We start from the raw sequence: 26,864 nt of genomic DNA on the forward strand, positions 1-26,864 counted from the left end.
AAGATTCTGTTTCATAATTAATGTGGTCACATGTTAGACAATCAGGTAGCTTGTATTATCAGTAACAAGAGGTCGAAATGAAATTGGTACCATGTATTTACGTGGTTTGGTTATCGAAATAGGGTTTTCAGGATATATAATGAGCCATGTTCTTATGCACAATAATGAGATTACATAATCATATATAGCCATTTCTAATGTCAGTTACATCTTTCATTCAATGTCTTCATAATGACACTAGTTACATGTCCAGCTCTGCGACAGTGTTTCAGATATGACTGCTATTCATATTAATGAGTTCACATGACCATATATGGTCATCTGTTATTTTAATCAAATCTCTTGTTCACTGTTGTCATAATAACACAGGATTCATCTTCCCAACTCCAACAGTGTTTAAGATATAATGGTTATGCATATTAATGAGTTCACATGACCATATATGGTCATCTGTTATTTTAATCAAATCTCTTGTTCACTGTTGTCATAATAACACAGGATTCATCTTCCTAACTGCAACAGTGTTTAAGATATAATGGTTATGCATATTAATGAGGTTAGAAGCCCCCACCCCATGGGCGCGTAGCCACACGACCTAGCCATGTGATATTCAGGGAAAAGAATGCGACTTTTGAGTAGAATTGACATACACAATTTTAGCCAAATCTGACCAATACAACACATGTAATTGCACAAGTTTCATTTTCACAAAATCCAAGATGGCGGCCAAACCACGTGACTTATCGAAAATATATTATTTTTCTCACATGTAGCAATGTTCAGGCATGTTATATTCAAAACCAGCAGTTAATTGGTTGAATCACCTCTGAGAAACAAATGCCCAAACTTTTGGTCAATTTTGCCAAAAATCCAAGATGGCGGGCAAACCATGTGACTGATCTGAAATCTTTTTTAGATTTCTGAAAGAGTTTGATATACTGATGCCATGCAGCAATATTGAACGTAATCCCTCAAGTGTGGCATGAGTAAAAAACTACTTCCTGTTTAGAAGAAACCCAAAATGGCGGCCAAACCATGTGACCAATCATAACATTTTTTTCAAACGTAAATGGGCTTCATATATAGAAGCTTAATACTACATATGATAGCATTCTGCTTGGTGGTTCTGAAGAAGAAGATTTTTTAGTGTTTTTTGCCGTTTTTAGGAAAAACAGAATGGCGGGAAAAGTCACATGACCGCTAAAGTTTTTATTGCTGATATCTATTACACATGAGTTGTACTATATACCATAAAAAAATCTAGACGCCTAGACCCTCAGAAAGTGGTCAAACAGCCACTTCCGGTTTTATTTCATTTCAACATGGCTGCCAAACTAATTGACCAATCGAAATTCTGAAAGCATGTTGCACCAGTTCACATTAGGGACTATCAGTAGAGAGCATTTTCAGACTATTCAGTTCAGCAGTTTTCTCAAACGGCTTGACGAAAGAAGTTGTGGAAGAAAGAAGAAGAAAGAAGAAAAAACCGAACAATAAGAATAGGGGCCTCGCCCTTTGGGCTTGGGCCCCTAATTAAAGCCGCAAGCGGCGTCACCGGGGCCCAAGCTGACAAGATTCTGTTTCATAATTAATGTGGTCACATGTTAGACAATCAGGTAGCTTGAATTATCAGTAACATGATGTCAAAATGAAGTTGGTACCATGTATTTACCTGGTTTGGTTATCGAAATAGGGTTTTCAGGATATATAATGAGCCATGTTCTTATGCACAATAATGAGATTACATAATCATATATAGCCATTTCTAATGTCAGTTACATCTTTCATTCAATGTCTTCATAATGACACTAGTTACATGTCCTGCTCTGCGACAGTGTTTCAGATATGACTGCTATGCATATTAATGAGTTCACATGACCATATATGGTCATCTGTTATTTTAATCAAATCTCTTGTTTACTGTTGTCATAATAACACAGGATTCATCTTCCTAACTGCAACAGTGCTTAAGATATAATGGTTATGCATATTAATGAGTTCAAATGACCATATATGGTCATCTGTTATTTTAATCAAATCTCTTGTTTACTGTTGTCATAATAACACAGGATTCATCTTCCTAACTGCAACAGTGTTTAAGATATAATGGTTATGCATATTAATGAATCACATAACCATATATGGTCATCTGTTATTTTAATCAAATCTCTTGTTCAACGTTTTCATAATAACACAGGATTCAACTTCCTAACTGCAACAGTGTTTGAGATATGACAGTTATGCATATTAATGAGTTCACATGACCATATATGGTCATCTGTTATTTTAATCAAATCTCAGGTTCACTGTTGTCATGATAACACAGGAATCATCTTCCTAACTACGACAGTGTTTGAGATATAATGGTTATGCATATTAATGAGTTCACATGACCATATATGGTAATCTGTTATTTTAATGAAATCAATTGTTTAATGTTGTCATAATAACACAGGTTTCATCTTCCTAACTCGAACAGTGCTTGAGATATATCAGTTATGCATATTAATGAGGTTAGAAGCCCCCACCCCTCAGGCGCCCCGCAACAAACCCCAGCCACGTGCCATTCGGTTGAAAGAATGCATCTCAAGAGTAGAATGCACATATACAATTTTAACCAAATCCGACCAATACAACACATGTAATTGCACAAGATTTGTTTTCATAAAATCCAAGATGGCGGCCAAACCATGTGACTGATCAAAATAATATTATTTTTCTCATATGGAGCTAAGGCCAGGCATGGTAAATATAAAAACATCTAGTAGATTGGTTGAATCACCTCTGAGAAACAAATGCCCAAACTTTTGGTCAATTTTGCTTAAAATCCAAAATGGCGGCCAAACCATGTGACTGATCTGAAATATTTTTTAGGTTTCTGAAAGCGCTTGATACACAGATGCCATGAAGCAAAATTGAAAATATTCCCTCAAGTGTTGCCAGAGTAAAAAACTACTTCCTGTTTGGAAGAAATCCAAAATGGTGGCCAAACCACGTGACCAATCCTAATAATTTTTTCAAACATAAATGGGATTCATATATAGAAGCTAAATACTACATATGAGAGCATTCTGCTTGGTGGTTCTGAAGAAGAAGATTTTCAAGTGTTTTTTGCCGTTTTTAGGAAAAACAAAATGGCGGGAAAAGTCACATGACCGCTAAAGTTTTTATTGCTGATATCTATTACACATGAGTTGTACTATATACCATAAAAAAATCTAGACGCCTAGACCCTCAGAAAGTGGTCAAACAGTCACTTCCGGTTTTATTTCAATCCAATATGGCTGCCAAACTAATTGACCAATCGAAATTCTGAAAGCATGTTGCACCAGTTCACATTAGGGACTATCAGTATAGAGCATTATCAGACCATTCCGTTCAGCGGTTTTCTCAAACGGCTTGACGAAAAAAGTTACGGAAGAAAGAAAGAAAGAAAGAAGAAAGAAAAAACCGGACAATAAGAATAGGGGCCACGCCTTACAGGCTTGGGCCCCTAATTAAAGCCGCAAGCGGCGTCACCGGGGCCCAAGCTGACAAGATTCTGTTTCATAATTAATGAGGTCACATGTTAGACAATCAGGTAGCTTGAATTATCAGTAACATGAGGTCAAAATGAACCTGGTTTGGTTATCGAAATATGGTTTTCAGGATATATAATGAGCCATGTTCTTATGCACAATAATGAGATTACATAATCATATATAGCCATTTCCAATGTCAGTTACATCTTTTATTCAATGTCTTCATAATGACACTAGTTACATGTCCTGCTCTGTGACAGTGTTTCAGATATGACTGCTATGCATATTAATGAGTTCACATGACCATATATGGTCATCTGTTATTTTAATCAAATCTCTTGTTCACTGTTGTCATAATGACACAGGATTCATCTTCCTAACTGCAAGTGTTTAAGATATGACAGTTATGCATATTAATGAGCTCACATGACCATATATGGTCATTTGTCATTTTAATCAAATCTCTTGTTCAACGTTGTCATAATAACGCAGGAATCATCTCCCTAACTACAACAGTGATTGAGTTATAATGGTTATGCGTATTAATGAGTTCACATGACCATATATGGTTATCTGTTATTTTAATCAAATCTCTTGTTCACTGTTGTCATAATAACACAGGATTCATCTTCCTAACTGCAACAGTGTTTAAGATATAATGGTTATGCATATTAATGAGTTCACATGACCATATATGATTATCTGTTATTTTAATCAAATCTCTTGTTCACTGTTGTCATAATAACACAGGATTCATCTTCCTAACTGCAACAGTGTTTAAGATATAATGGTTATGCATATTAATGAGTTCACATGACAATATATGGTCATCTGTTATTTTAATCAAATCTCTTGTTCACTGTTGTCATAATAACACAGGATTCATCTTCCTAAGTGCGACAGTGTTTTAGATATGACTGCTATGCATATTAATGAGTTCACATGACCATATGTGGTTATCTGTTATTTTAATCAAATCTCTTGTTCACTGTTGTCATAATGACACAGGATTTATCTTCCTAACTGCGACAGTGTTTAAGATATAATGGTTATGCATAATAATGAGTTCACATGACCATATATGGTCATCTGTTAATTTAATCAAATCTCTTGTTCAATGTTGTCATAATAACACAGGATTCATCTTCCCAACTGCAACAGTGTTTTAGATATGACTGCTATGCATATTAATGAGTTCACATGACCATATATGGTTATCTGTTATTTTAATCAAATCTCTTGTTCACTGTTGTCATAATGACACAGGATTCCACTTCCTAACTGCAACAGTGTTTGAGATATGACAGTTATGCATATTAATGAGCTCGCATGACCATATATGGTCATTTGTTATTTTAATCGAATCTCTTGTTCAAGGTTGTCATAATAACATAGGATTCATCATCCTAACTACAACAGTGCTTGAGTTATAACAGTTATGCATATTAATGAGGTTAGAAGCCCCCACCCCATGGGTGCCCAGCCACGTGGCCTAACAGTGTGCTATTGGGGCAAAATGATGCATCTGATGACACAAATGCACATACAAAATTTGAAAGAAATCAGACTAATACAAAACATGTAGTTGCATAATTTCTATTTTCACAAAATCCAAGATGGCGGCCAAACCACGTGACTGATCAAAATAATATTATTTTTCTCGTATGCAGCTAAGGCCAGGCATGGTAAATATAAAAACATCTAGTAGATTCGTTGAATCGTCTCTGAGAAACAAATACCCAAACTTTTGGTCAATTTTGCTTAAAATCCAAAATGGCGGCCAAACCATGTGACTGATCTGAAATTTTTTTTAGGTTTCTGAAAGGGCTTGATACACAGATGCCATGAAGCAAAATTGAAAATATTCCCTCAAGTGTTGCCAGAGTAAAAAACTACTTCCTGTTTAGAAGAAATCCAAAATGGTGGCCAAACCACGTGACCAATCGTAAACATTTTGTCAAACATAAATGGGATTCATATATAGAAGCTAAATACTACATATGAGAGCATTCTGCTTGGTGGTTCTGAAGAAGAAGATTTTCAAGTGTTTTTTGCCGTTTTTAGGAAAAACAAAATGGCGGGAAAAGTCACATGACCGCTACAGTTTTTATTGCTGATATTTATTACACATGAGTTGTACTATATACCATGAAAAAATCTAGACGCCTAGACCCTCAGAAAGTGGTCAAACAGCCACTTCCGGTTTTATTTCAATCCAATATGGCTGCCAAACTAATTGTCCAATCGAAATTCTGAAAGCATGTTGCACCAGTTCACATTATGGACTATCAGTATAGAGCATTATCAGACCATTCTGTTCAGCGGTTTTCTCAAACGGCTTGACGAAAAAAGTTACGGAAGAAAGAAGAAGATGATGAAGAAGAAAAAACCGGACAATAAGAATAGGGGCCTCGCCCTTCGGGCTTGGGCCCCTAATTAAAGCCGCAAGCGGCGTCACCGGGGCCCAAGCTGATCTATCATGACAAGATTCTGTTTCATAATAATTGAGGTCACATGTTAGACAATCAGATAGCTTGTATTATCAGTAACATGAGGTCGAAATGAAGTTCGTACCATGTATTTACCTGGTTTGGTTATCGAAATATGGTTTTCAGGATATATAATGAGCCATGTTCTTATGCACAATAATGAGATTACATTATCATATATAGCCATTTCTAATGTCAGTTACATCTTTCATTCAATGTCTTCATAATGACACTAGTTACATGTCCTGCTCTGCGACAGTGTTTCAGATATGACTGCTATGCATATTAATGAGTTTACATGACCATATATGGTCATCTGTTATTTTAATCAAATCTCTTGTTCACTGTTGTCATAATAACACAGGATTCATCTTCCTAACTGCAACAGTGTTTAAGATATAATGGTTATGCATATTAATGAGTTCATATGACCATATATGGTCATCTGTTATTTTAATCAAATCTCTTGTTCAACGTTGTCATAATAACACAGGATTCATCACCCTAACTGCGACAGTGTTTGAGTTATAACAGTTATGCATATTAATGAGGTTAGAAGCCCCCACCCCATGGGTGCCCAGCCACGTGGCCAAGCAGTGTGCTATTGGGGCAAAATGATGCATCTGATGACACAAATGCACATACAAAATTTGAAAGAAATCAGACTAATACAAAACATGTAGTTGCATAATGTCTATTTTCACAAAATCCAAGATGGCGGCCAAACCATGTGACTGATCAAAATAATATTATTTTTCTCATATGGAGCTAAGGGCAGGCATGGTAAATGTAAAAACATCTAGTAGATTGGTTGAATCGTCTGTGAGAAACAAATACCCAAACTTTTGGTCAATTTTGCTTAAAATCCAAAATGGCGGCCAAACCATGTGACTGATCTGAAATTTTTTTTAGGTTTCTGAAAGGGCTTGATACACAGATGCCATGAAGCAAAATTGAAAATATTCCCTCAAGTGTTGCCAGAGTAAAAAACTACTTCCTGTTTAGAAGAAATCCAAAATGGTGGCCAAACCACGTGACCAATCGTAAACATTTTTTCAAACATAAATGGGATTCATATATAGAAGCTAAATACTACATATGAGAGCATTCTGCTTGGTGGTTCTGAAGAAGAAGATTTTTTAGTAGTTTTTGCCATTTTTAGGAAAAACAAAATGGCGGGAAAAGTCACATGACCGCTAAAGTTTTTATTGCTGATATCTATTACACATGAGTTGTACTATATACCATAAAAAAATCTAGAGGCCTAGACCCTCAGAAAGTGGTCAAACAGCCACTTCCGGTTTTATTTCAATCCAATATGGCTGCCAAACTTATTGACCAATCTAAATTCTGAAAGCATGTTGCACCAGTTCACATTAGGGACTATCAGTATAGAGCATTATCAGACCATTCCGTTCAGCGGTTTTCTCAAACGGCTTGACGAAAAAAGTTACGGAAGAAAGAAAGAAGAAAGAAAAAACCGGACAATAAGAATAGGGGCCACGCCTTACAGGCTTGGGCCCCTAATAATGATTTACATAATCTACCTAAAAGCTGGGTCTGGGATAAACTTTCAGTTTTTAATTACCAGGATAACCTTGCTTCAACACATAGTCAACATAAAATAAATTCCTTCTTAACTAACAAATATACATTAGATAGTAAGGGAATAAATGATGCAGTAAATAATTTTAATTCATTAATTACTGAGTCTGCAGACAGAACATTTAACAAGAAGTCTAATAAAAGTAAGAAGCAGAAACCTAAAAAGAAAAAATGGTTTGACAAAGACTGCATGGTACTCAAAAAAGATCTTGTTAAAACAGCCCAATTAGTTAATAAATTTACTTTCGATACTTGGTTGAGAGACTTATTTTATATAAGAAAGAAGAAATTTAAAAAAATAATTAAATTAAAGAAAAAACAAGAAGAAAACTTAATTGTGAATAAACTTATTAACTTAAATAATACTAACCCTAATCAATTTTGGAAAGTCAATTAAGAGAATCAACTCATGAACAGGCAAGCCATATTTCACCAGAGGAATGGAATAGGTATTACAGTAAATTAAATGCCTGTGAGACCAATAACAATTATCATAATAACATAATTTCTGAAATTACATCACTTGAAAATAGGGAACATTTAGCAACTAAATTGAATAGCACAATTAGAGATGAAGAAATTAAATTAGCTATTAAAAAACTTAAGTCAAAAAAGGCAGCAGGGTATGATGGATACTGTTCAGAATTATTGAAACAAAGTTCAGACTTCCTGAATAAACCACTACAAAAACTTTACAACCTCATCCTGGATTCAGGTATTTACCCAGATATCTGGAACATCAGTATCATATCACATATTTTTAAGAAGGGAGATAGAGCAGAGCCTGGTAATTATAGGGGAATATCTGTTTCCAGTTGTGTGGGTAAGACATTTTGTGTTATTATGAATAATAGAATTCAACAGTTTATTCATCGTCCGCCTGCACGGTGTTGTTCCGTTCGGATATTCCTCCCTCTACAACACCGTGCGGTAATTCTATTCATAACCGTGTATGTCATGTGGTTGCGCGATAGAAAGTTTATCGACCAATAGAAAGCTTTGTTACAATGACGGTTGGAGCTTTGCTTTTCTGATGCTTTCGGCTTCATTTCTGCCGATATATCTTGCAGTGACATCATGAATTTTGAGGTATAACACCTACTCTTCTATAATACCCAACAGTGGTGACAACACTATTACCACGCTCGATGGTCGCAAGGCTGGTAAAGCATAATAACATAAGGATTTACTATTTCCAGTGCGACTAAAAACGAACACATCAGACACGCCACTAAGTATAGTTTGAATGGCTTAAGTCTGAATACTAGTGAGTTGCATGATGTATGGATATCGTCGCTGTGTTGCCTTGACATCCAAGCCAACACAGCTTCCACTGTGCGAAGCGAAATTTATTCTCGGGTCAGGCATTTTCACCGCCTGACAACCATCATGGTGAAAACAAAGTCCAATAAATTCTAAGAAAACGGTATTTTGGGATGGTTAACACCCCCCCCCCCCTGAACAGTGTAACAAGATTACCCCTATATATGCAACATATTTAAATTTGGTTGTTTAAAATTTCCTCAAAGTTAAGGTCGTGCTGTTTTCTCAAATTTAGCTGTTTTCACCGGCTTTTCGACTGGTACTTCACAGCAGCTCGCGCAGAGCCCATAGAAATACATGGTAGAGTGGGGCGTCTCATGAAGAATTTGATAGCTTGGCCAAGCGCGTTGAAGAAAGAAGCAATATGATTGGCTGTTGGTAGATTGATTCTAAACTGTGAGGGCATTGTCACATACACATAGTCCTAATGAAATACTTCAAGGTGATAGCGGAGTGCTTCGCCGGAACATTCACCTTGAAAATTCAAGATGCAGTTTATTGACAAAAACAATATTTTACATTCCAACCAAGCTGGGTTTCGAAAAGGTTTCCGCACCACTGATCATATTTTCACTCTAAAAACAATTGTACATAAGTATATAAAGCAAAATGGAAGATATACACTTGTTTCATAGACTTCCAGAAAGCTTTTGATACTGTCTGGAGAAATGGTTTATTTTACAAACTTCTGAACAGTGGTATAGACGAGAAAATTTATAATATTATTAAATATATGTACTTAAATACAAAGGCCTGCATACGATTTGGAAACAAGACTTCTGTTTTTGAGACAACTAAGGGAGTAAAACAAGGCTGTGTAATCAGCCCTATGCTTTTTAACATCTATATTTAATGACTTAAATGATGTATTACAGGATAGTTCAATAGACCATGTTTCACTAAATGACACTAAAATTAGCTCACTCTTCTATGCAGATGACCTAGTTTTACTTTCCACAACAAACACTGGTCTTCAAAAAGCATTAGATGTGTTATCAGACTATTGTTCCAATTGGAAACTTAGTGTCAATTTAACAAAAACAAAAATTGTTATTTTCAGAAAAAAAGGTTTAAAAACACATGATAAATTCCTATATCTTGGAAATCATATCAACTGTGTTAACTCCTATAATTACTTAGGTGTTACAATGCAGTCCAATGGGAAATTTACTGAAGCCAGACAAAACATGGCAGATAAAGCCAACAGAGCCTTATATGCAATGTTAAGACACATTCCACCTGAATGCAACTGTAAAACATTTATCTATCTGTTCAGAACATGTATTCTTCCAGTACTCATTTATGGTTCAGAAATTTGGGGAATTGAAGTTTTGGATAAAAACAAATGGGACAAAACTACAAGTGAAAAACTACATTTGAAATTCTGTAGAAATATTCTAGGCCTAAATAAATTTGGTGCAAATTTAGCTTGTAGAGCAGAGTTGGGCTGTTTCCCATTACTAATAGACACCAAAAAAAACCTTATCAAGTATTGGTTACGCATACAAGGGCTTCCAGATAAATGTCTTACAAAACAAGCATATTATGAACAAATGAAATTCAATTTACCATGGTGTTCATCGGTTCAGAATTTAGTTATTGACTCAAAAATTCAAACTAGTAAAACAGATTTGAATATAAAGAACATTGATAAGACTTTAAAAGAAAACTATATTACATTTTGGAAACAAAATGTCAATCAAGAAAACACAAAACTAAGAACATATGCAAAATTCAAAAACACTTATAATTTTGAGTCATACTTAAATTGTCTTCCGAAAAAACATCAAGTCTGCATGTCACGCTTCCGAACAAGTAACCATTGTTTGGCTATTGAAAACGGAAGGCACACACAGCCAAAAACTCCCATTGAAAAAAGAATTTGTAATTTGTGTTCCCAAAATAAAATAGAAGATAAAGTTCACTTCCTTTTAGAATGTGATCGGTACAAATATATTAGACATGAATTGCTCACAGAAATTACATTAACTAATGCAGGAGATAAATTGAGTAATTTTATATTTTTGATGAGCAACAAGTCATTGTCAATGACACGTCCCCGTTCCATTCATATTTGAGTGACATATACATTCAAAGCAGATCATGACCGAAATGCACCTGCATATGTACAACATATTGTGCTAAATCTGAACAAAATCCATCCATGCATGACTGAGATCCGGTTCTGGAATTGTGAAAATACGTGATTTTGATGCATTTTCGGCCTTAAAATGGCCATCATTCCGCTATTGTTAAGCAGATCATGAAACAAATGCACATATCTATTTGTGACATGATGTACCATGTGTGTGTGAAGTTTGAACTTGATCAATCCAGACATGTCTTGGATACGGATCCAGAACTGAATTCTTTAACAAAATGGCCGCCAGTCGGCCATTTCGAACTTGATCCGAAAAAAAAAAAAAGACGTGCATCAAGGTCCTATTATGTTTAATGTATGTACCAAATTTGAACAAAATCCATCCATGCATAACTGAGATATGGGTCCGGAATGGTGAAAATGTGCGATTTCAATGCATTTTCGGCCTTAAAGCGGCTCCCATTTGGCTATCGTTAATGAGATCATGAAACAAATGCACATACATATTTGTGACATGATGTACCTTGTGTGTGTGAAGTTTGAACTCGATCAATCCAAGCATGTCTCAGATACGGATCCAGAACTGAATTCTTTAAAACAAAATGGCCGCCAGTCGGCCATTTCGAACCCGATCCCAAAAAAAAAATGACGTGCATCAAGGTCCTATTATGTTTAATGTATGTACCAAATTTGAACAAAATCCGTCCATGCATAACTGAGATCCGGGTCCGGAATGGTGAAAATGTGCGATTTTGATGCATTTTCGGCCTTAAAATGGCCGCTATTCGGCTATCGTTAATCGGATCATGAAAAAAATGCATGTGCATATGTCCCATATAATGTGTGATGTATGAGTGAAGTTTGAACTTAATCGGTCCATGCATGTTCGAGATACAGGTGATCACGGACGCACGGACGGACGGACGGACGCACACAGGGCAAAACATAAGTCCCCGTTTTCGGACTGCGTCCGAATGGGGACTAACAAGGACTCCAAGGCAATTAAACATATGGGGACCTATCTACTTAAAGCCATGGAGTACAGAAAACTTTAACGTATCTATTTATATTGTATTGTAATTGTGTTGTGTATATTTATTGCTTTTTACCAAAAGAAATATTGTAATTTCTAAGGATGCAATAAAACTTTATTATTATTATTATTATTAACAGTGTGTTCATTGAATTAAATCCTGTGTAATGTACATATGGGAGTGCGGTTCAATATAAAGCAATGTGTTGATTGAATGAAATCCTATGTAATGTACATATGAGAGTGTGGTGCAATATAAAAGCAATGTGTTCATTGAATGAAATCCTATGTAATGTACATATGGGAGTGCAGTGCAATATAAAACAGTGTGTTCATTGAATGAAATCCGATGTAATGTACATATGGGAGTGCGGTTCAATTTAAAGCAATGCGTTGATTGAATGAAATCCTATGTAATGTACATATGGGAGTGCGGTTCAATATAAAGCAATGTGTTGATTGAATAAAATCCTATGTAATGTACATATGGGAGTTCATTGCAATATAAAAGCAATGTGTTCATTGAATGAAATCTTATGTAATGTACATATGGAAGTACAGTGCAATTTAAAACAGTGTGTTCATTGAATGAAATCCTATGTAATGTACATATGAGAGTGTGGTGCAATATAAAAGCAATGTGTTCATTGAATGAAATCCTATGTAATGTACATATGGGAGTGAAGTGCAATATAAAACAGTGTGTTCATTGAATGAAATCCTTCGTGATGTACATGTGGGAGTGCAGTGCAAAAAAAAATTAAATTAAATTAAAATCAAAGAAAGCTTAGAAAGAACTCCCGTGTGCTGAGGGAATAGGGATCATGATGTAATATTCGGGAATATTTGAAAATGATAAACAAATTATGAATAATCTATTAAATAAGGAGCCACCAGTAGTCATCTACACACATAGACATCGTATACCTACAATAAGCCTACTTAAAAATATGCATAAAAAGTCTACACAAAATTGCAACATTAAAAAGAAAACTGAAATAATTCATAAAACATTGAGGAAAATGAAATGCAACGAAAATAGTAAACAAATAAATGCCCAAAATAAACTTATAGGGCATTTAAAAATATTTTAGAAATTTAGTTAACACGGAAAACGTAAAGTAGCAAGAACAACTATGTAAATTTCTGACAAACAATCACAATCTAAATATCTAAAATTCAAACCACTATCTTAATATCAATATGTGTGTCAATAAATATTATATTTATTTACTTTCAGTTACGTATATTAATAAGGAAAGCATCACAATCTTTTCGATTGGTTCGTATATCCCGAAAATCGACATGGTAAAATTACAACCACCGTACAGCTCAGTACCATAACAAATATTAATAATTTACGGCAGACGTACTTCTCGGTACCGGTACGTAAAATTTAAAGTAATCCCCAACGCGTCTCATTTGTTACTGCGTATAAATTGACACTATCTGGGGCACGTCGCACGCGATGAGTACCAACCAAAAATACACATAGGACATTTTAAGTGGCTCGAAACAAAACCTATTCGCTAATTTTCATTTCAAAAACATCTACGACAGCTTAAAACCCTGCAGCCCGTCCCGCATGGTTTTTTTTTACCAGGCAGGAGACGCCGGTCAGCGTGGCGTTGCTCCAGTAGTTTCCACTGTGCATCCAGTAGTTAATGCCGACATCACGGTCTATACATTCCACATGAAGCATGGTATTCAGCTTAACCATATTTTCTTTTTTTCTCCATGGCTTAACTTAATAGGAACAGTAACTCGAGTAATAAATGTGCCTTCCGATTTGAGGGATATCGTGCCATGTAATATTCAATGAAAAAAATAGTGAAACACGAGGCCCACGCTGGGGGCCCACATAAAGTGTTGCAATAGTGTAAATATAACAAAGCCAGACACCGATTGTTTCCTTTGCAAGGTAAAATCAATGTACAGAATAATCGGATGAAATAACTAAAGTAAACTGGGATATATTAGACCCAATGAATTCGTAATTTCCGACGAAAAGGGCCGGGAAAAATACCCCTCATAACAAATCACCGTCGATCGTAACAAATCACCGTGTTGAGGGGGCGGTGAACAAATGAGACACCGATTGTCAAATTGTTTTGGTAATCATCGCATGTCGATTCACGTCATTTGTACAGGGTACTCTGACACAAAATAAGGCAATCTGATTAAAATCTGATGTAGTGTACGGGCTTTAATTATTTTGGCTATAAACTTATTTTAATTTTATTTTTTATTACTTTTGTTATTAATGCCTTTTTATTTTATTATCATTTTACTTTGATTTTGATTTCGTGTTTTTTTTAATTCCGCCCTACATACATCTGAACCGATGCCTATGTAACGAGATTTCAACGAGACCCACTATCGGCGATTTTAGTCAACGAATCACAGACCTCCTTCTATAGCGCACATGATGACGTCACCGGGCAGAGTCAGGTAGCAAACAGACTCAAATAAAATGGCGGATTATACCGACGTTATAATTAGCTACCGAGAATAACACGGCTTTTCGGTAAGTTTATCATTGTCAAATTCAACGAAAGTCATTTTTATGTTAATATTGTGGCTCGAATGGTTCGAGTTTAGATCGTTATTTTGCGTAGTTATTCTGGGAGTGACGATTTTGTTTCCACCGGTTCGACAGAACACCGGTGTCTTTTTCCAGTCGCTTGCCCTGAAGACGGGTGATGTTTTGTTGACGATCGGGCCAAAATCGTCTACGGCATTGAAGCCGTAGCTGTAAATATTCATCAAATTGTATCAACATTTTGTACATTATACAATAACTCTTTATTAAAGTAATTGAGCTGATTTGGACTGGAATAAAATATTTGTTATTTGGAACACATCGCAATTGATCAAGAAATATTTTTTGCTCCAATTTTCTGCGTCGATTCCGTGGGCCGGTGACCGTTATACAATTTAAAATCAGTTTGCATTGTTTACTATAGCTGTTAACAGTGTTCTAATCATTACGATTTACTCATTTGTTTGCTTCCATTCTAGATAATTATGCTCAGTGTTTGATGTAAAATTGAAGGGATGACTGAATGAACGAACCTTGGCTGGCGAAGATGTATCTGGAAGTGTACACATTTGTTGGAAGTGAAAAAAATATTCAATGTAATGACAAAAATTGTAAAATTTCTTCTGTAAATAAAAATGTACTAGCAATTTTCTATTAATGGTTTATTCAAGTGGGCAAAATATAATGTACAGAAAGCTTGCCCGTATACACTGAAAAGTAAGCAACTGACAGCCTGTATAAAAGGGGGGCTGTGATTGGCTGTTACTTACGCGAGATTTGAACGGGACTTACATAGGCGTCGGATCAGATGTAGGTAGGGCGGAATTAAAAAAAATCACAAAATCAAAATCAAAGTAAAATAATAAAATAAAAAGGCATTAATAAAAAATATAATAAAAAATAAGTTTATGGCCAAAATAATTAAAGCCCGTACACTACATCAGATTTTAATCAGATTGAAAATAAGGTAAACCAGCCAACTTAGTGCTAATAATTTTGTGATTTCCTACACGAAGAACGTTCTCAGAAATAATCCGACATGCTGATCAGCCCACCAGCAATCGGCACCAAAATTTATCACTGCTGTCACGGTAAATTCCGTATGTTTTACGAGTTTTTTTCTCCAAATCCCAACATATATTCACACATGTAAGCGAATTTTGTCAGCTCTGTGTAAATAGATATTTTTTCTGGGAATGGGCCCCATTTTACGTACGAGAAGCCCTTACACAACGCAGTAGCCATCAACACACATAGACATCCTATACCTACTAATCGACTTGATAGCTTCGTAATTTGGGGAAGGTGGGGGTGAAAGTGCACCATGCAAGTTTCCAAATGTGTAAAGGAAAATAAAGGAAAGAAGTACAATACAATGTCGGTAAGCGATACAAAAGAAATATCTCCTTATGGCAGTGACTTGATACAACTACATTGATGCTGGAGGTCACCATATTTGTTCTCGCATTAAATAATACGGTGATAAATCAGGATTCACAAGTACAACGAATTTACACAACATTTTACCATGAAATCGAACCTACCAACCATTTTCATATCTTCAACACTGCCATGGTTTTAGCGATGATGAATTTCACATTCGTTATTTTCTTGACTGGGCTCACACAGGGTTCAATGTTCCGTGGTTTGAATGTAATTGTACACCACACGTGAATGTAAACTAGCTTGCACAGTAATTCGTTTCACAGTCATTGAGGTTATACATTTGTTCAATTACTTATTTATTTATTTACTTATACGATAATAAAAAATCATACATGTAATTTCTTAGACCTTTTCATAATGTAAACTGATACATTTCCTCTCCCGAGCGCTTGCTTCGTTTTTGTACAACACACTGGAAATAACAAAATGGCTGACACCATCATAAATTGCTGGTCATAAAAAATAGAATACGCATGCGCATCATAATGCAAATTAGTCCACTCACCGATTCCTATTAGTTGTATTCATGCAATTGGGCAGAAAAATTAAAAAAAAAAATAATACAAAAATACATAAAAAATGCTAAATTTTAATTAAAATGTAAAATACAACAATGAATTGCAGCTGCCAATCATTAGTAACATTCTTACCAAGTTACATGAAAATCGTTTTAATGCTTCTTGAGATATAACAGAAATAGTGTAAAATTCACACATTATTATGCAGATGAGCTCATTAATATGCATGGCTGTCAAATCTGCGCATTGCCCCAGACAAGCTATATACCAAGTTTCATTGAAATCCGAAAATTGGTTCTTGAGATATCGATGGAACAGACACACACACACACACACACACACACACACACACAGACAGACAGACAGACACACACACACACACACACACCCACACACACACACACACAGACAGACACACTAACTGCAAAGACTCCCTTTTTGTGCTTCGCACACGGAAGTCAAAAATAAATAAATAAATAAATAAATAAATAACAGAGCTATGAATTAGCAGCCTGACACGTCTTCCTCACTGCCTCCTCCCCTCTCTAAATGTATGTAATGTAAGTACAACCCAACTATTAACTACTCCAGTATAGTAAACAAAGGGATCAGCCTAATTCAGGATTGTAAAAAGGGGTCACAGGTATTTATTTAAACCAAGGCTGGCATAAAACTTGTGACAATATTAAATTACATATCATGTGTTACACAGATCATCATTTAAAATAAAAAACCACAAGTTATGCGATTTAGGGTTTATTTTTCATTTTTACTTAGTGTTTGACTAATGTTACTATGATAATGGTATAATACATGTACCATAAATCATTGAAAATGACAAAAATAACAAATTATGTATCATGCAAACTGATGTCATATATGATGAATGAAATTATTTATTTGATTTTTAAAGCTGTTTTTAAATAAAATTCAGTAATATGATTTAAAATTTCAATCTTTAAATCAAACTATATAAATAGGTTTCTAATCACAGTTTTAGCAACCAATGGAATTATGCTTAATATATTTCATTGGTTTCAAAAATCAATGATAATAATTAGAACTTTCACAATAATTCTTGAAAAGAGAATCAAATTACAGTAATGTGACTAGAATCTCATTTCTAAAATAGTTCTAAAATAATGTAAACTGTTGTCAATGTTACAATGTTCATGATGCTCTAGCAGTACAGTAAACCTAGGTTGAAACCCATATTATTATATCTACTTTGCTGTGCACTGTATGTACACATACTATATGAGAGCTCACCTTTGTGTTACTCATTATGTATGTCAATTCAAAGAATAAATGAATCCAGTGCAATAACCCCTAGTGTACGTTGGGTGCATTACACAAAAGACAGGAAAACAGTGATTAGCTTCTACTTTGAAAACATTAGTCTTTAATACACTGATAATCTATTAAATCAACATTCCAGGAAATACATCAATAGCATTATGATGTCTACTGAGAAATTACCATTCTTTCACTTCTAATAAAATCTACACCGCAGGCTTTTGTGTTCATGTAATACTGCATACAAACATCACTGTATGCCCCAACATTGCTTGTACATCATATTATAAACTACGCCCTATTCCTACTCACCTCCTCACTCCATATAGCCCCATATTTCTCATCTCATACATAGTCCTCTATGCACACCTCATACACATAGATCCCGATATATTCCCCCTCCCCACCACCATCCCTTCCTCCCTCAACACATACACACCCGTGGGTCAATCTCAATCTTACCACATTCCACTTCCACATATCATATAGAGCAAATATAAAATAGTAAATTAATTGTAGGTCGCAAAGAACTGAATAAATCAGTGATATTCACCCAAATATCAGTCTGGTAAGTGACAAATCTACAGGACTAATGCTCCCTAGTAATCTATCTAGGAACTAGAAAAGTGTGTATATGTATTTGATTAACCACACTAAACTATCTATAGTCATACTCAGCTGACTTGAGTCAACAAAATGTATGCATGAAACATTATCTAGTGCTGATAATAACATTCCTTGCAAGGTTGAGAGTTCAATTCATTTTAGACAAAACTCTTAAGAGTTGTATTGGTCCCAAAAAGTAAAACTGTTATGACGAGCAAACCCTTTGCTGGGTGTGGTCTTCACAGTTAATTCAACGTCAGTTAAAAAATGTATAGAACATTATAGATGGGGAAAATGGCAAAAAAATATGTTTGTTTTTTTTTGGTAATAATATTTTTAATTACAAAGCATATTAATTTAACTACACAAGATAAATCATTAGACAGCCAACTACTGTAATGGTATATCAAAACAAGTTGAAGAGGTAGATTCAATTGTAATGGTAACATTGATGAATACAATTAAAAAGACTGTTAACACCAGACTCACACAGAAGTAGTACTGCTCATTATAAAGTAATATATAGTTTGTTTACATTACAGAAACCATTAAATGTTTATTATATCACACTGATATATATGGTTGAAGTAAGGTTTTTCATTATATGAGAATTGTTTTAGATATTTTAAAACCCTACAATCATTCATTTTGGGTTTTTTCAGGACTTGGTCAATTAATAAAGTTAGTGATTATAAGAACAATGAATTTTCACATTATTATATTGAATTAAAATTTAATTTCACCACAACAGTATGACTGAGACCAATGACATAAATTACGTATTACCAAAGGGCGTGGATGTGAATGAATTATGTTAATAATTTATGCTGCCATGTTCAGGGTCAGAGTGTTATTGTCAGAACATATCTAGAAATATAACTACAGGTGGTTGCAGGTATACATTGTACATGTCTTTAAAAGAGTGTGCCTTCTATTTAAGGAACTATGAATAATTTATTAGCTTACATTAGTGATGCAAATGATGTAACAATGCTACACATACTTTGTAAGGTCAATAAGGAAGTAAAATAATGAGCAAAGTTTGTATTTGCTTTTAACAACACAGTAATTCTAGATGGGTCTAGACATCGTGGCAGAGGTCTGGGTTGGCTTAATGATCAATGAATTTTATATAGTTCCAAAGATGAAAAAATATTATTATCAAGACTAATAAAATAACAAATATGACAAATTACCAGGATTGTCAATATGTTACTGGGATAGTGCTGCTAAAATTAGCAATTTGTTTGTTTGTTTGTTTGTTTGTTTGTTTGTTTATTTGTTTATTTATTTATTTATTTATTCATTTATTCATTCATTCATTTATTCATTCATTCATTTTTAGATTTATTTATTTATTCATCTTGAGATTCAAATGAGATATTTTATGTACATTATGTATGTCATGTGACAAGCAGTTTTAAAAATGTCAGGTGTGTGTAAGGTCAAAATAAAGTCAAACAAATCCAGTCAACAATAATTGCAATTTCTAGTTGTGTGCTTCAATTAATACAGTTGTGTTCGGATAATAAGATATATTTAGAACTTAGCAATAATTCATGTCAATTACACCAGATTAATGTCTTCAGTATAGATATGCATGTTCTATTTTTATAAATGACATAGACCATTGGTTTTATGTGGTATGATGTATAATGTAAATGTCATTCCATCGTTAAGCTTAACCACGCTATGATGACTGTTTTGTAATAGCAAGGATGTCACATAGATGCAAATAAATCAATCATACTGCTGTCACACTTATAAATTAATATAGTTGAAATATTTCTAGCTGATTAGCAGTGAACCCATTAACATTGAGCTCAGCTCAGAAATAAACAGTAATTATCACTTTAATAACTCTACAAAATGACACGCACATGTGAATTCAGCTTTGAGGGTACATAAACAAAATGCAAGACAGTAACATCATGACAATTTGTAAGCAGGTAGTTTGGGTTGCCGTGACTTCATCTTCTTCAACAAACAGTGAAGATTAACAGCAACCAATTCAGCAGTTTCGATTACACCTAAACGAATGCATAGAAATATTTAGAAGTCGACTATTTCAAATCAAGGGGTTGGGAGATTTGTTAAAAAAAAAATTGCAAGCTAGACACCAAGAGAAATGCAAAAATGCATGCAAAATGTTGCAGGGCATATTAAAAAAAAATGCTAAGAAAAGACACCACAAAAAAATACTTGCACTGGTCCAGCCACCCCACATAATTTCAAATATTTGACCCCTTAGACTGACACCCTGCATACCTACCCAACAGGAATATACAACCTTGTATTACCAATAATATTTTTAAAGCTTGGAATTTAGATAGAAAAGCATTCTTGCATGGATATGTAAAATTGTCACCTAATAAGAAATTAAATTACATCTCTTCCTGCTGCAAAAATCAGGGTATCAGGTCAAAGGTTAAAGTAAAACTCCTTGGAATAATCCCATAATGCAGCCTTATCTGAAAACCATTACCCAGTATTAATAGAACACCCAATAAGAATAAGATACTACTGTATATGACCTGGCATGCAGTATGCTACCAAGGAGGAAGATGTGGAGGGGGAGGGTTACTGCAGACATATTCATTTTTGAATTGCAATTATTCTGTGAAAGGTTGTAAGGAATGTTTATCTCTCTTCTACATGCAATAATTTTGAATCAGAATTTGCAAAAAACCTTCATCCACCAAACTTAACTCTCAAAGTTTTAAAATGGTTTAACCCTTACTCACAGTGGTACTGTTATGTTTTAAAAATTTCCTAGATAAGGAAGAAAATTTATTTCTTTGGTACATGTCTGGAGTATATGCATGTAATTCTGTCCTTGACAACAGCTGTTGCTAAGGTCGTCATGGTAATATGAAGGGAGAAATGTACAAGAGGTCAGACAAACTGGTATCAGACATGTTGTACAAACCACAAGCAGCTATAATTGGAGATAAGAACTTTCAAACATTTTTTTTCAGCACATGCTAACAAATACAACCAAGGTCGGAAGCACCTTTTTCTTGAAAAAGAAACAATTAAAATATTTCAACACAGTAAAATTGCAAAAGAAAAAAAAAGTCAGTGATCCATGTCTTTAACCTCAGCATTATAAATCAGAGTGTAGAAAGTAAAAGCAATTACGTTTACTGTATGTAGAGCATGTAAAATTAAGAAGCTGCATTCCTACTATGTAAATGACCAGCTTCAAAGCATGTGTATATGATTATATTCATTTTTTTTAATAAATTATAATGCTGATTAATTTATTTAACTATCAATTTGTGAATGTATTTTAAATTGACTACTGCACACACTGGAAAGAAAGTCTTGAAATAGATACAGTGTCAGTTGACAAAGGTTGTATTGTGTTGCCATTCATTCTGTCTTGGTGGGTAAATTCAGTGAAAGTACAGGTAATGTATACAACAAGAGTTGATAATGGAATGCAATCTGTTTGAAGTTCAAGGGTTCTCTAGGTGGTAAGTCTGTAATGATTATGCTGAATAGTGTGTGTGGATGTGATTATCAGGTTGTCATAGTCCTTGTTTAATAGAAGAGCACTTAACACACACACAAGGAATGGGGATGGGTGTGACAATTTAGATTTATTCAATTTTAATTTTCTAAAAACGTTGGGCCTAGTTTAGAGACTTTATAACCTTTTCCTATTATAAATCTTTGTTCAATTATGTGCTTACATAGACCTCAACCTCAGTATAAGCTCTGAACATCAATGACTACATTGTAAATGTAATTAGGAGACAATATCAAAACAATGATTTACAGTGTTCAGCAAATAGAAAGTGGATTTAGAAATAATAAACACAGAAGTCTTGCTGTGTCTAGTATCCCAGTCGAACAGAGCAACTATTTATTCATTCAATTAGAAATATTTGAAAACTTGTACAATGCTAGAAATTCCTTGATGCTGTGAGGGGCAACCACAAAATGTTTTGATCGTCTTTATTTGAACATCAAAATTTCATATTGAAAAATAAGAATGTACAATGTACCAGATGTTTTATTTATTTTTTTTGGAGAGGATTCAAAACCAGGTACAAGTGATTGTATAGATCTTCATGCAATTGAAAATTCATGTACTTAAAAGTCAATTAAAGCAGTTCTTAGTAGCTTAGAACACCATGGATCGGCAAACACAGTAATGTTTGATTTTGCAATGGATATCAGACATGCTATTATATTTTTAAAAAAAACACACACAAAACACTCTCCATGCAAGGACACTAAAGAAAACCCAAGACAAACTCTAATTAATCGTTTTGATCTTTTTCTCCAATAAAAATGTTTCTGAACATCACATGAGTCTGTTTAAAGTCTTCTAGTAATGAATTCAATTTTCATAAAAAAAAATAAAATGTAAATACACAATTTTAATATACAATAAAAATTTTAAAATGCCCCTTGATTTTGGAAAACAAATAGACTGAAAACTTTTTTGCAGGATTTTTCTCATAATTTTTGCAAACATCAGTAGGATTTATCACTGAATGACAGTATACTAACTACAACAACAAATAAACAGTCGATTAATTTTGTAATTTATCTCATAAACAAAAACTGTTGATACTAAATGAGAATATCAGTTACATTTAATGATATGTGTTTATGGGTGGTATGTACTTAGGTAATCGTGATTTTACCAGACATTGTAACTGGTGTTAAGGCGTTTCCTTCAACATATGTGTGATAGTAGCATGTATGCAAATACCTTACTATAGTGATACAAAAACACATATATTATATAATGGTTTTTAATTTCACAATTTTCGCAGATAATTAAAATTCCCTAAATTAAATTCATGTGATCATGTCAAAAAACAGTAGAACTCATTCTTTCCCTGGCAAATTTGTCATTTTAAACCCGGTGAAATTGCTCTAAACATCAAAACATTGAAATTAAATGACAGTGAAAATAAATGGTTTTGCAGTACCCAAACAATATACTAGTACAATATGAAAGTTCAACAAGTGGGTAGAATACTATCTGAAAAATAAATCTGGGAGTTTTTGAGTGACAAATTAAGATCATTCTTTAGTATGTCTGATCATGTCTAGCCACTATTATTATGTTTCCACACAAAAGCTAGCGAAGCACACTATGAAATCTTAAGGGTCACTGTCAGCAATGACTATCCATGACAAAATGCCACTGTAAATCGCTGTCTTGGGTGATATTTGGAAAGAAACAACACACATTTTTAGGAATTGATATATTATTATAAAAGTCAATGGGTGTTTACAATCCTTGGGACAACACTACTGAATCATGTGACACCATTGTTAATGTTTACAATAATTACTGTTTGCCTTGATAAGAAAGTATGTATTGTGAGATTAGACTCATAGAAATCTTTGAGAAACCATGGAGGTAATAAGAATTCTTATTACCTCTATGGTGAAACTCAAAGAAAAACAATTTTCATTTTGTTTACTGTTTTCACACCTTCTTACGGTTAATTACCGTAAACAATGACAGTTATATTGATACTATGAGCGTTAGAATACACAGGTGAATTCAGGGACATGTCAACTGTCCCTAATACCCACACCTTTCACATGTACCAGTCTATTTTTCTTCCTGCTAGTACAACTACCCGGGACGATTAGAAAGCTCTCTTTTATATCGAGATAGTTTTATGTTTACATTTTATTTGGATAAGAAACTTGTGTATAAAAGATATCTTATTTCAGCATGTGACTGTGATTCTGACTTAATCCCACTTCCTTTACTTGTGAAGGGAAGAACGGTTAACGTTCCGCCGATGTTAAAACTGGGCCGTCATTGACAGAGATGTGTTCATAAGCTCGGTCGGACCGCTGTCCCGGAAGTTTGCGGTGTTCGCAGCTAGCGTACACAATATATGTTGTTGTTTTTTACTAGTAGTCTTGTCCGAATGCCCTAACAGTTTGGGATATAATGGTAACGTCTTCAAACTAGAAAAACAAGATCTGATGGATAAAAAACAACAAGCACTAGGTCCACCTCCAACACGGGCTTCTGTACCAACAAGTTATATTAGCTGAAATTAGTCATGATTTTCACCTACCTCTTCCAACGCAGAAATGGTGTTTCGACAGTGCCCCATCTTCGTCACGAAATTTGAAGTTGTAGGTGATGATATGTCATCCTTGGTCTCTCCCAGAAATTCGGAAACACTAATCTGGTCCGGCATGATGTTGCCAACATTGAAGATCATAGAACGAACATTAATTATTAGATCGATTCTATAAACACTGTGATCAACTAGTGCATGCAGGAAACAAGTTTAAATTTATTACTGAGCGTGCGCAGCACTGCCACAAAAGCACGATCTCGCGAGATTTTGTATTTCGTGGAAAATTCAGATGGTTGTGTTTATATTTGGTAAGTCCTGACTATTCGGAAGGTTATTCAATGACTGTCACATTTGACCCACTTATGAAGTAGCGACCTTATTCATATTCAAAAGACCCGTTTCAATACGTGAGAGTGGCGAATGACTGACCCCCGTTTCTGAAACAGCCTTCTTGAAAATACATCATGGAATAATTGCAAAGTTGGCCTTTAGCCCTCGTAGTACTTGTTGATCGGGAGAATTATTGTACGACCGCGGCTTAGTCTTTTCCACGAAACGAAACGAAATAAACCTATATCAATTTTTTTAACGACATTGAAAATCGCCACGTCATAGAAATAAATTTCTCGAAAAGATTTAGTTTGCAGCTCAATAAATACGAGTAACTAACATGACAGCTCAATAAATAAATACGAGTAACTATAACATGGCATGACCGCCATTTCGATTTACAAAACATGGAACGAGCAAAACAACCCAAAACAAGCCAAATAACTTAAAACTAGCCAAAAAACGAACCAAACGGACCAAAAATGAGTCACAAACGAACCAAAATTGGGCACAAAATCAAAAAGATGAGCGGTCAGCCATTTTTGAAAGGATACTTTGAACTGGCAGTGCAAATAATAAAATGATAAAGACACTAATACACAATTATAATACATCAGCAAATAATAAATTGGTCCATGGCTAAACTAAGTTTTCCAAAAACTATTAATATTTGGTTTGTGGCGTTATTTCAATGATTTAATTAGCAGTAAGCAATTTAGATTTAAAGTTTAGCTGTAATTTCCAAAGCTTTGCCTGTAGTAGTGACAATTGTTTTTTTTAATTTTGATTGCGGGCTAATGTAACATATGACCAATCGCGGTCATCTCATAATGATCGAGGATGACGGATCGATAATATTTAAACACATTTTATCCTTTCAGTGTTCTGGACTATACGCTCTATTTGTTCATGTGACATATAAAAATAGTGTTAAAATAATTTTGTTGCATGGACGCATTTAACTAACCAGTAGAAAGCGCGACAAGTGACGGCCACCAGGTATGAGGCAGAAACAATCTACATAATGTCTCATGTGATACCCTTTACCCCTTTGACCGTTTAGATGTTTAACAATCATGGGCAATGTGCACAGTGATATTTATTCTATCTGGGATTTTCATAATAAACTTGTGAGTAGATTTTGTCAAAAAATATACAGAGAAAATTTCATAAAACAAACGTTTAAAAAAATAACTTCTATAATAGAGCGGCGACAATATTACAGCTGATCCATCGTGAAAAATCCAGCTCAAAACTTAAGAACAAAGTAATTGTCTTCCAACATTTCTAATTTTCAACTCTATATTTTTATAGCGTCATCCACAGTGATTCAGACAATTAAATGGGCGAGTCCGTTTTTCGATCTAAGTACAACAATCCCCTCAAATTTCGTTGCTTATCAAATCACCCCAGCCAAATTTACTGGTCGCTCTTATCACAAGTCACAATGCAAGAGCCTGTCTTTTGTGAAAAACGCGCTGTAATATCCCTCCATCTTTAATTTTAATATAATTTTACAGTATTTTTATTCTTATTAGACAGTTTTTTTATGCCCTTTGTTTTTCCATTTCCAGTACAGCTTGGAAATAGTAGGTTCAGACTTTATTTATGTATTTAATTAATTAATTATTGCGATGCCTTATTTAATTAGTTAATTTACTGGTTACTTCTTAATAATTATCAAGTATAGTGTTTATTTTGTTAATAATTATTTATTACTTAAAATTATTATGCATTAGTTTGTTTATTGTGTTATAATTATTTAGTATTTACTTGCTCATATTATCAAGAGATTTTTATTAATTTATTGTGTCGTTTGGGAATAGCCCCCCCAACTGTCAGTTCCAAGTATCCTTTCAAAAATGGCTGATCGCTCACCCTTTTTATTTTGTTTCTAATTTTGGTTTGTTTGTGACTCATTTGGGTAGTTTTTGGTTCGTTTGGCTCGTTTTTGACTTGTCTTGGGGTAGTTTGGCT

The 26,864-nt window shown here is 34.4% G+C and overlaps 2 protein-coding genes and 1 long non-coding RNA gene across 3 annotated transcripts in view; 2 read left to right on the plus strand and 1 right to left on the minus strand.

The window, feature by feature from the left end:
* Positions 1 to 24,766, minus strand: part of LOC100370454 (arf-GAP with SH3 domain, ANK repeat and PH domain-containing protein 2-like) — a 95,638-nt gene extending 70,872 nt beyond the window's left edge. The window contains exon 1 of the mRNA XM_078008387.2: positions 24,549 to 24,766. Coding sequence (XP_077864513.2) covers positions 24,549 to 24,698 — 150 coding nt within the window. The 5' untranslated portion in view covers positions 24,699 to 24,766. The remainder of the gene's footprint in view (positions 1 to 24,548) is intronic.
* LOC144345729 (uncharacterized) lies at positions 14,238 to 15,261 on the plus strand. The gene is made up of 2 exons (XR_013419395.2): positions 14,238 to 14,599; positions 15,094 to 15,261. It is a non-coding gene; the product is annotated as an uncharacterized LOC144345729 (long non-coding RNA).
* Positions 24,767 to 24,812: 46 nt separating the features above from the next.
* LOC102803530 (E3 SUMO-protein ligase NSE2-like) overlaps positions 24,813 to 26,864 on the plus strand; it is a 44,653-nt gene continuing 42,601 nt past the window's right edge. Inside the window, exon 1 of the mRNA XM_006815222.3 lies at positions 24,813 to 24,865. The gene's annotated coding sequence lies outside the window, so the exon portion shown is untranslated. The remainder of the gene's footprint in view (positions 24,866 to 26,864) is intronic.

This window comes from Saccoglossus kowalevskii, chromosome 14 (genome assembly GCF_978046115.1).
Source record: "Saccoglossus kowalevskii chromosome 14, keSacKowa6.1, whole genome shotgun sequence".
NCBI classification, from domain to species: domain Eukaryota; kingdom Metazoa; phylum Hemichordata; class Enteropneusta; family Harrimaniidae; genus Saccoglossus; species Saccoglossus kowalevskii.